The sequence below is a fragment of the Poeciliopsis prolifica genome, unplaced genomic scaffold, assembly GCF_027474105.1.
Source record: "Poeciliopsis prolifica strain line A6 unplaced genomic scaffold, Auburn_PproV2 SCAFFOLD009, whole genome shotgun sequence".
In the NCBI taxonomy this organism is placed as follows: Eukaryota; Metazoa; Chordata; class Actinopteri; order Cyprinodontiformes; family Poeciliidae; genus Poeciliopsis; species Poeciliopsis prolifica.
In genome coordinates this window covers 3,831,440-3,846,619 of record NW_026562384.1, presented here as the reverse complement: position 1 = coordinate 3,846,619, position 15,180 = coordinate 3,831,440, and the positions used below count along the sequence as shown (strand labels likewise).

At 41.9% G+C, this 15,180-nt stretch overlaps 1 protein-coding gene across 1 annotated transcript in view; it reads left to right on the top strand.

Moving 5' to 3' along the window:
* Window positions 1–15,180, top strand: part of tenm1 (teneurin transmembrane protein 1) — a 250,841-nt gene that overhangs the window by 130,376 nt on the left and 105,285 nt on the right. Inside the window, exons 7-8 of the mRNA XM_055034529.1 lie at window positions 6,709–6,911; window positions 10,220–10,427. Coding sequence (XP_054890504.1) covers window positions 6,709–6,911; window positions 10,220–10,427 — 411 coding nt within the window. The remainder of the gene's footprint in view (window positions 1–6,708; window positions 6,912–10,219; window positions 10,428–15,180) is intronic.

The following is a 15,180-nucleotide window of genomic DNA, read 5'->3' as shown; positions in this document are numbered from 1 at the left end:
TTGGGGGTTCACAAATCACAATCTTTGTGTTAGAGAATCTGCAATCAGTATTTATTTTCTTCATTCAGGTTTGATGAAAAGTATTTTAGTGTCTGAAAAGGAGGAACAGGTAAGTTTGCCCTTGATAGATCTCTTCTAGCACATGACTAAAGTGTTTCATGCCTGCATTTTGACCCTTCCTGCTTCCAGTTTAAAAACAAACAAACCACTTTGTTCGCATGTACTCAAACCCTTGCATATAAATGTATTTTTCACTTTATAGATTACAGGCTTATCAATGAAAATGTGGCGATCAGAGAAACATACAAAAAAAATAAAATAAAAAAAAAGTCAGTCCTCATGAGCCTCATGAAGTTCTGCAGCGGGTTACAGCCACTTTGTCCAAAGTACAGCAGGTCTAAGTGACGTCCTGCTGGTAGATATTACTTATCTACCAGCACATAAATAGTATCTACTGTAATTTCTGTAAATTTACCAATTTATATTCTACAGGTAGAATATTTAGAGCAATCCTTTCCATTTTCTGCTGTCACACAAGTACAACACATCCGCTTGGCAGGTATCAGTTGTAACAAGCTTGGCACATAGACACTCCTTCCTTTTGTAGCCAAAAATGTCTGCTCTGACATGACTAAAGTGCACCAGTACAACCCAGGGAAGGGGTGAAAGCAGCACTACTTGTGCCAGTTAGACACATTAAAGGAGCAGCGTTATGTAAAGATATTTTTTTAGCTTTGCATCAAGTTATAAAGTTACTCCCTCATCAAAAACATACCTGGAGTGTTGCCTTGATTCTTTTAATGCGTGTTCAGGAGCTCTTTTAATCTCCGTTGCAACCATTCAGCTGTGTGAAACGCCTGGTTGGACCTAGCGTCGCAATGGAGACGCAGCTCCTCCTCGGAGGTCCAGGTTTCACAGCTTCCGCCTCACAGAGCAGCCCTCCCCCACCACTCCCTCACTCAGCTCCTTCAGACTAGCCAGCAGCAATTAGCAAACACTGAGCTCATCATAGGAGCTACTTCTCAGAGCAACGCTGATAAAAACGCTGTTAAATTGTTAACAAGATGAGCCATGTTGTGATAACTTTCTGAAGGCGGAGTTTCAGAAAGAGCAGGAGTTTTTAAAGAGACAGACACCCAATTTCAAAGCATTAATTTACAAAGTAAAATTTCTTTGAAGTCATTTTTGACAGACATATAGAGAATGTTTTTAACAACTTAAGTCAACACAGTTACTTGATTGCTATAAAATGCCTGGATAATGCATAATTAAAAAAACACTAATTTTAAAAACGTTCTTTTAGCTTAGCATCAAATCAATGTTACAACACTGCAACCTCCCCTCTCTGCTTCACTGTCTGAAGGGGGCATGTTCTGTTGTTTCAGCCTCATGGCTTTTTTTACTAGGCTATGAAAACACAGATGCAACAGATGGTCAAGCTTACAGCACCCACCTGCTCTTAACAACAGCTTATACTTTACCAGAAATCAGATGCTAACAGCAGTTTGATGGTGTTTTATGAGGCAGATGTCAGTTTCCTTTATATCTCTTTTGGCACTTGTGGCCTTTATTAATGAGTAGTTTACGGGAAGAAGGGCCGAGAGAGAGAGCAGGAGAACATTCAGTAAATACCCCGGGGTCGGGAATGCAACCCACTGCTGAGCCACGCTGTTGCATCCTGAATAATTACAATAATGCCACGACAAACCAGAAAGAGAGAGTTTTGGAGAAGAAAAAAAAGTGAGAGAAAAAAAAAATCTTGATGTCCAGCAGTTTGAGAAAAACAACCCAGTCTTTTTTTATTTTTTTTTTATATATATTACAGAAAGGTGTTAAGTCAAAGCAATAGTAGGTTTTGTTGTACATCATGCCGCGCTACCTGCATAATTGGCTGAAGCGGGATCATTAATATAATGCAGGCTATTTAGTTGACAGAAGTGCACTAATGATTAATCGTTTCTGTCAAGGCTGCTTTATTGTTTGATGTTAGACTTGAAGAAGCCAAAGAGCCCTTTAATCACTTCTTTATTAAAAAAAAAACATGTTTTTTTTTTAAATAAACCTCACACATGTTTTTGCTCACAAATTGCTTTGCTTGCCAGCTAATGATGAAAAGCACAAGAGCAGATTCATGCAATAACATTTATTTTTATCTTTTCTTTTTCTTTGCTAATAACCAGTAGTAGGTGTGAATTTCGAGCGGTTTTCTTCTTTTAATAAAGCCGGGAAACAGCAAGGCGTGAAGAAATTTTTGCCTCGCTGTTTGCATACTGCCTCGTTCATTTAAGCTCATATTCGATTTGCCTGCCAAGAAGAAAAGAGCAGAGATTTTTCCATTTGAAAAAGATGTTTTGTTTTGTTTTTTTCCTTCTTGAGATCCGGCTGATTGACAGCAGTCATGTGAGTAGCTTGAAAAGGTCACCGTTTTTTTTTTTTTGTTGTTGTTTTTTTGTGGAACTTCCCAAATCGTCTCAGACCCTCACGTCTCTCGGATTGCCCTTCACCGATGAGACAGAATTGAAGAAACGCAAAACAGATTTTCTTCCGTCTTGCATCAGCAGTTGTAAAATGACACAGCCGCCCTCTTTTCTACGCAAGCCTCCTCTCGTGTTTCCCTCTCCTTTCTATCTCTCTCTCTTTCTGTTCTGCTTCCCATCAGCTGACCTGAACGCCACTTTTCTGTCCCCCCGTTGCGTCAGGCTCAGCGAGGCACCGTACGGTAATTAGCATCAGAAGGACCTGCTTGTTCATCTGCCCGCCAGTCAGCCTGCACGCCTCTGAGCCTGACAGTGCCCTGCCCTGTTCATGTTTCATTCATCTAGAGCTGAAGAAAATATCTTTTTACTTTTTTTTTTTTTTTTGGCATGTCCAACCCTCTGCTGATCTTTATGCTTTTTGTAACCTGACACAGAAAGTCTGGATTAGCATAAGAAGGAACAGTTTGCTGAGGTAGACTTGGCCAAGATTGTGTGAATGCTTAGTTTAAATGTGCAAGACCATTACTAGCACACATTACTAGGAGAGTCTAAAATCATATATAGTTATTTTGCTGTTATTTTGTGTTTATTAGTATGCTGTTTGACATTTTGAAAGGTTTGGGCTCAATATTAAAACAGGATTGCAGACTTTGAAAAGAGACATGAAAAGTGATTTACTGCTGGGTGAATCGTAAATATTGATGTGACTTAAAGTGCAACTCCACCAGGAGCTCCCAGGCTATTTACAGGAAATGCACATGCGGAAGGTCTATCAATAGATAGTGCCGTGATCATAGTAACACGCCAACAGTGCAGCATGTGTAAAGAAGCCAAGATGCACCGAGAAATCATCCTGTCACCAGGGCTGCACGACATATTGCGAATATATCCTCGTCATCGGAATATCAGTGAAGGCAGTGTTCACATCGTAAAGGACCGCTTGGATAACCGTTGCCTATTATCTCACAAGTATTCTGAGCTTGCATTTTACATGCTAATGTCATAAAGCCAGTTGAAGAAAGACTCAACACAGCAGACACCCATACTGAACACGAAAGACATTGCCAGAAAATACTAACTGTCACAGATTGGAACAAAAGGAAGGAAGAAAATGGGTATATATTGCAATACTTAACATTACAAGATTTTCTAATAGTAGACAGCCCTACTAGTGACTAATATCAGCTAATTTCTGGCAAATGAAAATATGCTAGCTGGTCATTCAGGCTGCGAGAGAGCAAGACTTGAATCAGATAACAGGAAGGCTGAGTAGAATACAATTAAGTTGCTGTTTTATCCAGTTGGGCTTGGATAAAACCCAATGGAACGTGCTGGTTTTGAAACTCTCAGAGTTAAAACAAGTTAAAACTCTATAAGGAGCACACATTTGAAAGGTCGCAGTCATTGAGAAGTTTAGAGTTTGTGTCTATTGCATCAGCCTGAACCAAACTTTGGCTTCAGTCAGGCTGAAATTATATGTGTGATGACAGACAGGTGGGGTCAGGCTGGTGGTACTGGGGTGTGTTTTTAATACACACCCCATTCTTGTGTAACACAGTGAAACTAAGCAAGAATGCACGGTAAAAAGTTATGTTGATTCGCTTAATGTAGCTGCAGAGGAGGAGCAGGTGTTTACCCGAAAGAGAGGTGCAGAAGTTAATTAGACTGTAACAATGCAGTGCACTGCACAACTCAAGTGCATGCGGCCCCTCTCCACTCCTCTCTTCTCCTATCAGTCACACGTGCCAGAAGATTTGCACTTGACTCGCCTTGCGGTTACAACAAGCGACAAAGTGGACGTGTAAGACGTTAAGCAAGGGCTAAAATATGGGAGAAGTTGCACTACTAAGCCAACAGAGCACAAAGTCAGAGGTCCAGAAGTGTTTCAAAGTGGTATGAGTTTGAAACAATATGTCGGGTTTACTTCAGACTCGCTTCTCTAATTAGAGTTAATTAGTCGTATTGGAGACTAATATTGTAGGCCCAATCTAAACTGTAGCTGAAAGGTCGAAAAGAATTACTTCAAATGTTGTTCTTATATTGTATTTTATCTGATGATTAATTAAAGGTGTAGCAAAGTTTTCTATTTGCAGCCTTTGGACTGCATTTTGAGAATGACAGCAATTTGGTTCTCCAGAGCAGGTGGATCAAACAGACAGATATTTTTCAAGTAGTATAGTATAGTATAGTATAGTATAGTATAGTATAGTATAGTATAGTATAGTATAGTATAGTATAGTATAGTATAGTATAGTGTAGTATAGTATAGTATAGTGTAGCACAGTGTAGCAGTGTTGTGTAGTATGTTTTAGTATAGTGTTGTGTGTTGTGGTGTACTGTGATATGGTTTTGCATTATTCAGTATAATATATTATATTATAGAATAGCATAGTATAGTATAGTGCAGTGTAGTATGGTCTAGTATAAATAGATTCAAGTCAAATTAAAGACACCATCCAGTTATGAAACATTATGCTGAGATTCAGTTGATCATGCAACGTTAAAAGGAGCAAACCCACAGCAACAGTGAAAGAAATGACTCCCTTTACACAGGAAGAAATGTCCACGAGGAAGCTTTCTCTGGGGTCTGGGGTGTGGCGAGAATACCTACTGCTGTGGCTCAAACTGCTGCAATATTAAGAGGGTTGGTGATGTCAACAAATTGTTTGCAAAAGTGTTCGAGTCTTCAAATGCTGTCGGATTTAGTTTCTGATCAACCAGTGTTTTCCTAGACGTCCATAATCAACACAGGCGTGCCAGTAAGTTTGTACTGAGAAGGGAGAGTTGGAACTACTATGTCTGTGTGTTTCATTTACGGAGATCACAAATGTTTAATTTACAATCACCCTATCGCCGTGGGAGGGTTTTCTGCTTGCTCTGTTGTGTTTCACATTATTTCACAAGCTCTTGTAATCAAATCATGAAATCCCGCTGCTGTCATCTGGTAATCCGGTGTACGTTGAAGCTTCGTCATTTACCGGATCAAAAAAAAAAAATCAGTGAAAAGACCCAGATTTCTTTGCTGGGTCTCCTGGTCGTTGGCGCTGCTCAGCTGTTGTTTCGATGTGTTGTTACATAGTGCACTGCAGCGCTCTGCAGCCGTCCTGGAGACTTTGTAAGAATGTTTGAGGTGATTAAGACTTCTGGACCCCCTTCCACATGTAAGCCAAACGGAGGGCGGAACAGAAGTCAAACGCACGGCAAACCTTCCTTAAGCCACTTCCAGCATAGCTAAAAGTTCCTCCCAGACCTGCACTCTCAGCTCCCTCTCGCAGCGTGACAGCACATGTGATATATGCCGGCTGGCCTGTGGGTGTGCACGGTGTCGCCATAATGGAGTGGTGGAGCTGCGGGCGTTATGGATTGAGAGCGGGCAGACTCGTCCATGAATCTGCCCCTAACTGTTCTTCTGCCTTTGTGGTGGTAACGATTGGCTGGCTCCCCTCTGTCAACATATTTCCTCCATCTTAGTTTAGAAGCAGAGATATAGCTCTCCATAAAGGCCGGCACAAAGAGAGTTGTCCCCCCCATCACCACCACCACCACCACACCCCTGTACACAAAAGACTCAGGACTGGGGCTTGATAAAAGCTTTACGTAGAGAGAGGAGAGGAGCTGATGGCCGGCTGGTCTGCCGGAGAGACCCTATTCTCTCCACACACAAAGACGGCCTCTCACTCAAGACACTATCTGAGCACCGTTGGTCTGTTTGTGAATGCATGTGGCCGCGTGTGTGCGCGTGCCCTCCACACTTTTTTTTTCTCTTCCGATCCCCAGTTTCCTCTTTTCTTTGACACACACACACACACACACACACCCACACACACACACACACATCCTGACACACGCATCCGTCTTTCTTATTAGCAGATGCTAATATAGCGCCCAACAAAGCCCTGGTAGAAAGCTTTCAGACCCCAACACTGGCTTTCTAAAGCAGTTCATCTTCATGCACAGTGTATCCAAAGGACTGCCAAAGCCTACTTCCTTGAAAAGATGTTTTTTTTTTTTTGACTCGCGCTTAGTCATTTGGAGATCTATTCAGTTTCACTTAATTAGCCGTGCTGCTGATCTTGCTGCTGTTATAGGACATTAGGTTGGTTATTAATTGCTCGCTGTGATCTTGAATAGAACTCCTTGTCCACCTTGATAAATCTCCAGCATGTGACTAAAGTGTTTCACCTGTGCTTTTCTTCCTCCCTTCTCCTTCTTCTTCTCCTTTCACCTGCAGAGAAATGGGTGAGGGGCCGCGCCATCGACCGTGGCGAGATCGACGTCGGAACCCAGCAGAGCCAGGCGATCCCGCCGGGCCTCTTCTGGAGGTTTCACATGACCGTCCACCATCCGACCTACATCAAGTTCAATCTGTCGCTGTCGCACAACACGCTGCTGGGGGTCTACGGTCGCAGGAACATCCCGCCCACACACACTCAGGTAGGGGTCGCTCCTTTTTGCAGAGTGCTGCTCATCCATACGGGCCGCTCTGCGCCTTTCCTCCCATGTCCGTCCTCCCTTTGTCTGGCCTTGGATTGGGTGCCTATTAAAAGAACTCAATCCAGTTCTCACAATGAAGTATTTCAAACAGGGAGAGTTCAAGGGGGTTTCTTGTTAGTTTTTTTTCCCTTGGCAAGTGTGTTGTAGGTATCGACATTGTCATTTTGACTTGCTTCCTTTAGTGCAATTCCTTGTCTACTTCTTGCAACATCCAGCCAGGAATCTCGTCTCCCATTGAGGATTCAAATCAGTTTTGTTTCTCGCTCTTAAAAATATTGATTTGCAGTCAGACAGGTGTCCATAATCTGTATTTATGCGTCTCTGTCGGCTGAATTTGTGAGAACACAATAACGGGTTGATTGAAACGGCAATCCAGCGGAGCGTGAATTGTTACCTGCCTGTTTAAACAGGTAACAGTTAAGAGCCGCGAACAAATCACCGTTTCCAACTTGTTTTGACAACAGACACAGCGAATATGCAAATGCGAACAATTAAATTGTGACTTCAGCTGTGTTAAAACGCAGCATAAGAGATGATAGAAAACCCACTTTTCATTGTTTTTTTTTTAATCAGGCTCAGTAGAGTAATTAGCCAGTGGGTCCTAATCTCATCAGATGTAGGCTGTAATGTTGCATATTGCTGTTTGCCTACTGAACAAAAAAAAAAGACAAAAAAGAATATTGTCCCCATAGGAGAGAAATATTTTTCCAAGCTGTCGTAAGAAGCGTGGATGTTGTTGTTTTTCCAACAAAACGATGATTTCTGTGCTTCTAAACCTTACATACACACAGAAAGAGAGAGAGAGAGAGAGAGAGAGAGAGAGAGAGAGAGAAAGAGACGCTGCACACGGCTGGTGTTGTGCCATGTAACAAGCACGTATGCAGACAAAGGATGCGTCTCACTCTGAGTCATCTGCTTTTTAACATCAGTGCTTTCCTGCTCTTGTCTGCATGAAGAGGTCTAATTAGCCGCTTTTTGACATTCGCGTGACACAGAGCCCTCAAGGGGAATGAGACTCAGTGAGGGCTTTGCTACTTCAAGGAGGACTGAGCGATGGATAGATGGGAAGAGGGAGCTGCTGCTGCTGCTGCTGGTGGAGAGACTTGAGCAGGGAGAGAAAGAAGCACAGAACAGTTTAGACGCTTGAAATGGGGAGGCTTGCGATGTATGTCAAGTTCTGGAGGGAGGACACCGAGCTGAATCCATCTAGTCTCAAAACTTCCTACAATGTTCCCCCCAACCCCCGACCAGTCTATATTTAAAATGTGAGCTTGTGATCCTGTAACCCGGCTCTGTTGCGTGGCGCGTGTATTCGCAACTGCACAATGAAAGGAGTCATGCTGACATGTCACTAAGCCCGGCAAAACTTTAGCGGCATGCCAATTTATTCTTCTTTTGCTGACAAAAAGACACATCTTAACTGTATCACCTTATGTCACTGCTCATTTCGCTCAGCAAGACACACTGGTGTTAATGGCAACAGGCAACAGGAGAGAGTGCATGATTGGGGGGTGAATCCAATCTGTGGAGGTGCGTTTCAAAGGCTCCGAAAAAAGATTTGATCAGAGCGGTGAAATTTTCTTGGGAAAAATCACACATTAGCAAATGCTAGCTGAAAGATGGAACCAGAACTTGCTGTGTAGGGCTGACACAGGCTGAGTTTTTCTTTTTTAATCATTTAAGTTTTGAGATTTCTTACATAACAACAGATTTATGAACAGTCTCTAATGTACGTACCTTTGTAAATTGGTCTCTGAACAGTGAACATTACGGCCGCCGTTTGCCTGGCTTTGACATGCTTGTTTACTGTTATGTTGCTGTTCCTTGCAAATGTATTTATTACCCTTAAAGTTGTTTCTCTACCCCCCCATTTTCTCAGTTCATACCTTCAAATGCTTTTCTATCTTACTGTGTCAAATGAAAGGCGGCATCTTTCTTTTTTTTCTCCGAAGAGTTTTTGCGGCTCTAGTGGCTCGTATTTTTGAGAGTAGGCAGACAGGGAAGACATGCGGCAAAGGTCGCCGGGACCCGGAGTCGAACCCGCGACGTCCGCATCGAGGACAGAGGCCTCCAAACGTGGGGTATGCTAACCCCTGCGCCACCACAGCACCTCCGAACGGCAGCATTTTGATCTAGAATACACGTGTCAAACCCCGGTCCTGGAGGCCTACTGTCCTGCAACTTTTACATCTATCTCTGCGCAAAAACAGCTGAATCACACAATTAGGTCAATAGCAGAGCTCTGAAGAACTGAGGAGGTATTTCAGTCACTGCTTCAGGTGTCCACAAGGGAGACATCAAAAATTTGAGTTTGACAGCCTGGTTTAATTCTTTAGTGATTCTCATCCTGATGAAGGTTGAACCTCCACCTGAGCCTCATGTTTTATGCAGCTTTCACCTAGTTTTGATGAACCTGTTTCTGGCTCCGTCCACCGCCATGGCCACCGTGGTGGTGGTGTATGCAGGGTTACATACAATGTGACACAGTATTTTCAAAGCTGGCCAAAGGTTTAGTTTGTGTCTTCTCTGATCGGTGTGTTTGCTGTGTCCCCTATTTGACCAGTTGCAAATTTCAGCCAGGACTTCTTATGGGTTTCTGTCAACATTGGCTTTCCTGTTGTCATTTTCCCAGTTAAATGTAGTTCTTAAGTAACAGCTATAAATGATTCAGCCACTTAAAACTGTAGCGTCTGCAGAGATGTCATAGGTTAAATACAAAACGTCTTTTGCATCAAAAAAAGAAAAGGTTAATTTATGAAGTCGGTTTGACTTGACAAACTTAAGCCGGTCTTACTCAAATCCTTTAGTTTACTTCAAACAAAAAAACTAATTAAGAATTTTTTTTTTTACAGGATATAAACATGGCATTGAACTAAACTGTTTCAAGTAAAGTCAAAGTAAAATGTTCCTTTAAGTTACAGTTTTTTTGTTTGTTTTTTTACTTTTACACTAATTCAACACAAAAAGTAAGTTGTCATCACTAAAAGTGTGATGAATGTAATTAAGTCTATAACATGAACTACAGCCCAAATACAGTTTTTAGAGTGTATGGTTTCCTCATTTTAATTGTAAATATCTTCAGATTTTCAAATAATTGCTAATTTTATTAACCTGGCCATTACTTTAAGATTATTGCTGGACTGTGAGTCATCGCTTCCTGACTTTTGACAAGCACATCTAGTAATGCTTTTCGCTAAGATGTGATGTGCCAGCTCAGAGCTGCGATCCTGTCGATGTGTCGTTTCCAGTTTGACTTCGTGAAGCTGCTGGACGGTAAGGCCCTGCCCAGGTCGCTGACCGATCCCGTCTCCACCGCCAAAACCCCGAAGGGCCTGCTGCTGAGCGGCCTGCAGGAAACCGGCTTCATCGAGTACATGGACCCCGGCACGTGGCACCTGGCGCTCTACAACGACGGACGCAACCTGGAGCAAGTGCTGCTCCACAGCACGCCCATAGGTGAGTGTGAGGCCCCGTCCCTCTCCGTGTGCTGCAGGCCGCGAGTGCTGCTCGGCTTCCTCTTTCCTGTCATTTCTCCCCCCTAACCTCCATGTTTCCCTCTGCGAAAACATAAGGAGTGATTTGAAACTCATTGACATTTGGTGGGGGAAACTTTTCCTATTATGCCAGTTAGTTTGGCAGGCCAAGAGAGATGGCGGACAGAAAAGGGGAGGACAGCTCCTGTAGTAATAACAGGGCTTGCTAACTGCGGCTCATTGCGATGACACGCACGGATGGGAGTGTAAATTGAAGGATGTGAATAATGCAAGAGTGTGCGGCTGAATACAGACAAGTGGATAATTACCGGGGTAATTGCGTCTTCACCTGGTTGTCCAGTAAACCTTAAAGGAGCACAATGTTTTGAGAGCAACCAACTCAAAAGTTGTTTTTCAAACAATGTTTTTAAATGGCTATTTTCACATTGTAGTATTTTAAGCATATATTGCATTTCACCGAGGCACTTTCGAAGCTTTTAAGCTAAAGTTGTGTCGCCAACCTCTTGAAATCCCAGGTTAAAAGCTCTTCAGTGAATAGCTCCGTGCAGCCAAAAACATTGTACTGCAGACATGTTTCATCTTCATATCGACAGAGTCCTCTTCACACTGACTGACAGAGCCTGACAGCTAAACACAGATTTTATTTCAGAGTTGTCAAACATTTGTTGACACGTTCGTTGCGTGTCTGTGTGTGTGTGTGTGTGTGTGTGTGTGTGTGTGTGTGTGTGTGTGTGTGTGTGTGTGTGTGTGTGTGTGTGTGTGTGTGTGTGTGTGTGTGTGTGTGTGTGTTTGTAGTCTAGAATAGACCAGAGGATTTCGATTTGGATACTCGGAGCTAAAATGGGGAGGCGGCGACCTTTCGCTTGCTTTTCACCCGGTTGCTCCTTTATAACGATGAAAGCGAAGACGCGACAAGAGAGGCCCTGAAAACAAAGCCGCCCAGTCGACTAATGACTTTGACGATTATTAATCAGGTGGTTGGGCTCAAAAGACAGAAACAATACGCATGGATCGGTGTCAAAGTTCATTTCGCCGACCATCCATGGCCCTAATGAGGTCCGAAACCTGACACCGCATTGTTTTTGGTGGCAGAAAATCAAAACCATCGAGCCGGGGTACAGTAAATTCTCATAAAGAGACGCGGCGCGCTGAAGCCCAGAGAGCCGGGCCTTACGGAGAGAGACGAGATGATCTCTGTCGGGAAATTGAGCTTTTCCGCAGCAAATAGTAACAGGATCCAGCAAGAAAACGGAGAGTCTGAATAAGAGCAGGGGTGGGTGGACTCAAGACTGCTGTGAAAATAAATAAAATAACATGAAATCAATGCCAGAGTAGCTTGTGACAAGGAAGAAAATACGAGAACCCGACGACGGTAATATAGTGCATGAAACGATGCTGAATGCAGGCAAGGAGACACACAATATGTAGCAAAACACATGCATGTTTAAACACGCCTGCCGGAATATTGACGAGCGGGTTTTGTATACAGCAGAAGAAAACATATAAATCTGTATATATATATATATATATATATATATATATATATATATATATATATATATATATATATATATATATATATATATATATATATATATATATATATATATATATATGTATATATATATGTATATATATGTATATATATATGTATATATATATATATATTGTTCTATATACATATATATATATATATATATATATATACATATATATATATATATATATATATATATATATATATATATATATATATATATATATATATATATATATATATATATATATATATATATATATATATATATGTGTGTGTGTGTGTGTGTGTTAAAAAAATGACACGAGTTTGCTGAGCTGGTGGCTGACCTTTATCACATGGCCCATCTCACTTTAATAGAATTTGCTTTTATTTGACTTAAGGCTGCGGCGCAGGACGAAAAATTGTCAGCGTTACTGTTAGTTTCTTTTCTCTTTCTCTCTCTCTTTATGTAAATAAAACAGAGCTGAATAAATGATGCCGTTCAGATGGCTTCAAATATGCTGATGTGTGAATACCGCGTACTCAGCTCTTTCTCTGCAGATTTGCTTTCACAGTCATATAAGAAAATACGGAATTTTCCAGGGGGGGGAAGAAAAAAAAACACCAAAAAAAAACAAATGATTATTGATGATGCTCGTTTCCGTTCGCTGGTCCTCCGGATGATCTAACTTAAAAGCTGGCGGCTGCATTGACGGGTGAAAGTTCTGTGTGCGAAAACATTTGACTCCTTGAACTGAAGAAAACAGCTGAGTATCCTGTTGAGACTCGTTGATAATTCAAAGCAAGAAACTGAAAGCATGAATTGGAGAAAGGCTCCAACTTATCTACCGGGTTTGGGTCACTGGTGCAAGTCATTTCTTTCTTTACACATAGGGGGCAGTGGTGTTGATTCAAGGACCTTAGTGCAGCTAATTAAGCAAAGGAAGAATGTTTTCCCTTAGTGAATGGAAAGTGGTCAAAGATGGTAAATAAGAGGTATTTTATTATTTTATATAAAGCCTGAATTGTTTTATTCAACAATGATCCAACTCAGTTCTCCAGTCACTGAAGTCTTATTTACCACCCAATTTTGTGATTTACGTCCTCTAACAAGCTACTCCAGCAGCGAAACGTGTGCTGCTAATACTCTGCTGGTGGAATGTTGTTCTGTAAAAAGAGAATAAAAGCTTCATGGATTTGGACAGTGTTGAATTCAACGATTTAATTATCGATGACATTTCCCCGACATATTTTTGACCATAACGACAGTAACTGCTGCTACTAATGCCTCATTTCCTCCCACCATTGCTTCTGACATTTGGAGGTAAGGCGCGAAAAAACTTTGGCTTAATGATTTCTGCAATCTCACCGACTTCTCTCTGCTAACGACTCATTCCCTCCATCACTGTACATCCAGTAAAAGGTGCTGAACTTCACCCTTCAGCACGGATTGCACTTTTCCATCGTCTTGTCACGACGACAGCAACGTATGCTGCACCTAAAGGTAGTTGGTGCATAAACGGGAACAATAACTGGATGTCTAATTTCTTATGTAAATTTTTGTCATACACTCTGTAATAAACATGTTTTTTTATTGTGAATTTATCTTTTAAGTTTGTTTAAAGGTTTTTATTTCTTGCAGTGACAAGCGTTCATCCAGGATGAGATTACTAGATATGGAAAAAAAATAATAAAAATAAAATAAATAAAAACAGACAGAGAATAAATTATTTCTTGGTTGCAAATTTCAAGATTATGTTTTTAATGTTATTTTTGACCATAAATGGAGCAATTGCTTTCCACCAAAGCGCCTGCTGACATTTGCAAGTAAAGTGCAAAAGCGCGACAATTTCTGCAATCGCGCCGCGTTTTCTCCAAATTCACCCAGACAGAGTTCTGTTTTCTGCATGGCGATTGATTTGCCTAAAATCGACTCACCTCGCCCAGCTTTTTCACATCGTCTGCAGCAACAAAACACAACAAATGTCTTAAGCAGACGCCTCACATGATGTGAACCAGCTGGAGCCTTCAGCAAAATACATGACAAACAAACAAAACGAAAACACAGAAAGAGAGAAAAAAAAAAAGAAGATCATCAGCACGCCTTGATATTTCTCTTTAGCTTGGCAGCGCATTCACCGTTTCATAAATTCATAAAGCCTCAAGGGTCATAAAGCATGGCTGAAACTTTACAGGATCATAAAGTACAATTGGAATGCTTATTTGACCAATCAGGTCCCTTGGCTGGAAGCACCCATTTTATAATAGCATTTAACTTGAATAACTTATGGCATGAGTGATTTCTAACTGGAGCGCGTTTAGTCAGTGGAAAGAAGGGAGTTGATGCTCTATGAAAGCACACGCTGACTCACCCGCCGTACTGCAACATGCAGAGACTCGGCTTTTCATATATTAGCTCTTAATTTCCTGGAGGGTTTTTTTTTTATTATTATTTTATTTTTCTTTTATGGTCAGGACACTGACCTGAAAGATGCAGAGCCTTTATCATTGTTATAACCCATCACCTCTGCTTCTGGTAGTCTCAGAAGGATTAAGAGGAACTCTGTGACCTTGCAGATAAGTTTTTTTTTTTTAGTTTTTTTTTTTTTTTACTCGTTGTATATGTCAGGTGCCAAATGCAATATTGGAATATGCGAATATAGTATTTTTTTTTTTCTTTTTTCTGAAAGAGAAAGAGTCAGAGTCCTCCTGACTGTGTGGGGAGAACAGATGATTGGCACTCCTTCTCTCCATCAGCCTGACAATGACAGGTGATGGAGGTGAAAATGACTTTGGTTTCTGCAGCGGTGCTCCGCTCTGGAGGATGACGCCGCGCTGCCGGGCGGCTGGGGCCCGTCTCATTAGCATGTGTCACACGCGCCTGGAGTAAGAACTCGCGTGTGTCTGTAGATGCGTGTGTGCGCGTGCGGCGAAAGGATATGTCATTACCCCCCCGAGGAACGCGGGCGAGCCAGCGGGGACTGCGGTGGTTTGAGTCGGCAAACAGCCGGTTCACGGGAACCCGAGCGAGCGGGACGGCACTGTGGGTCGGATGAGAGCGATGACATCCCTGACACCCGTTTTAATTACTCTATCTGGCTTAGATAGAGCTTGCCAAAGCCATGACAACCAGCAGAAAAAGTTCAAATCCTCCAACTCGGCAGGCCTTCTGGGGAGCTTCTCCAGTGGAAGAAGA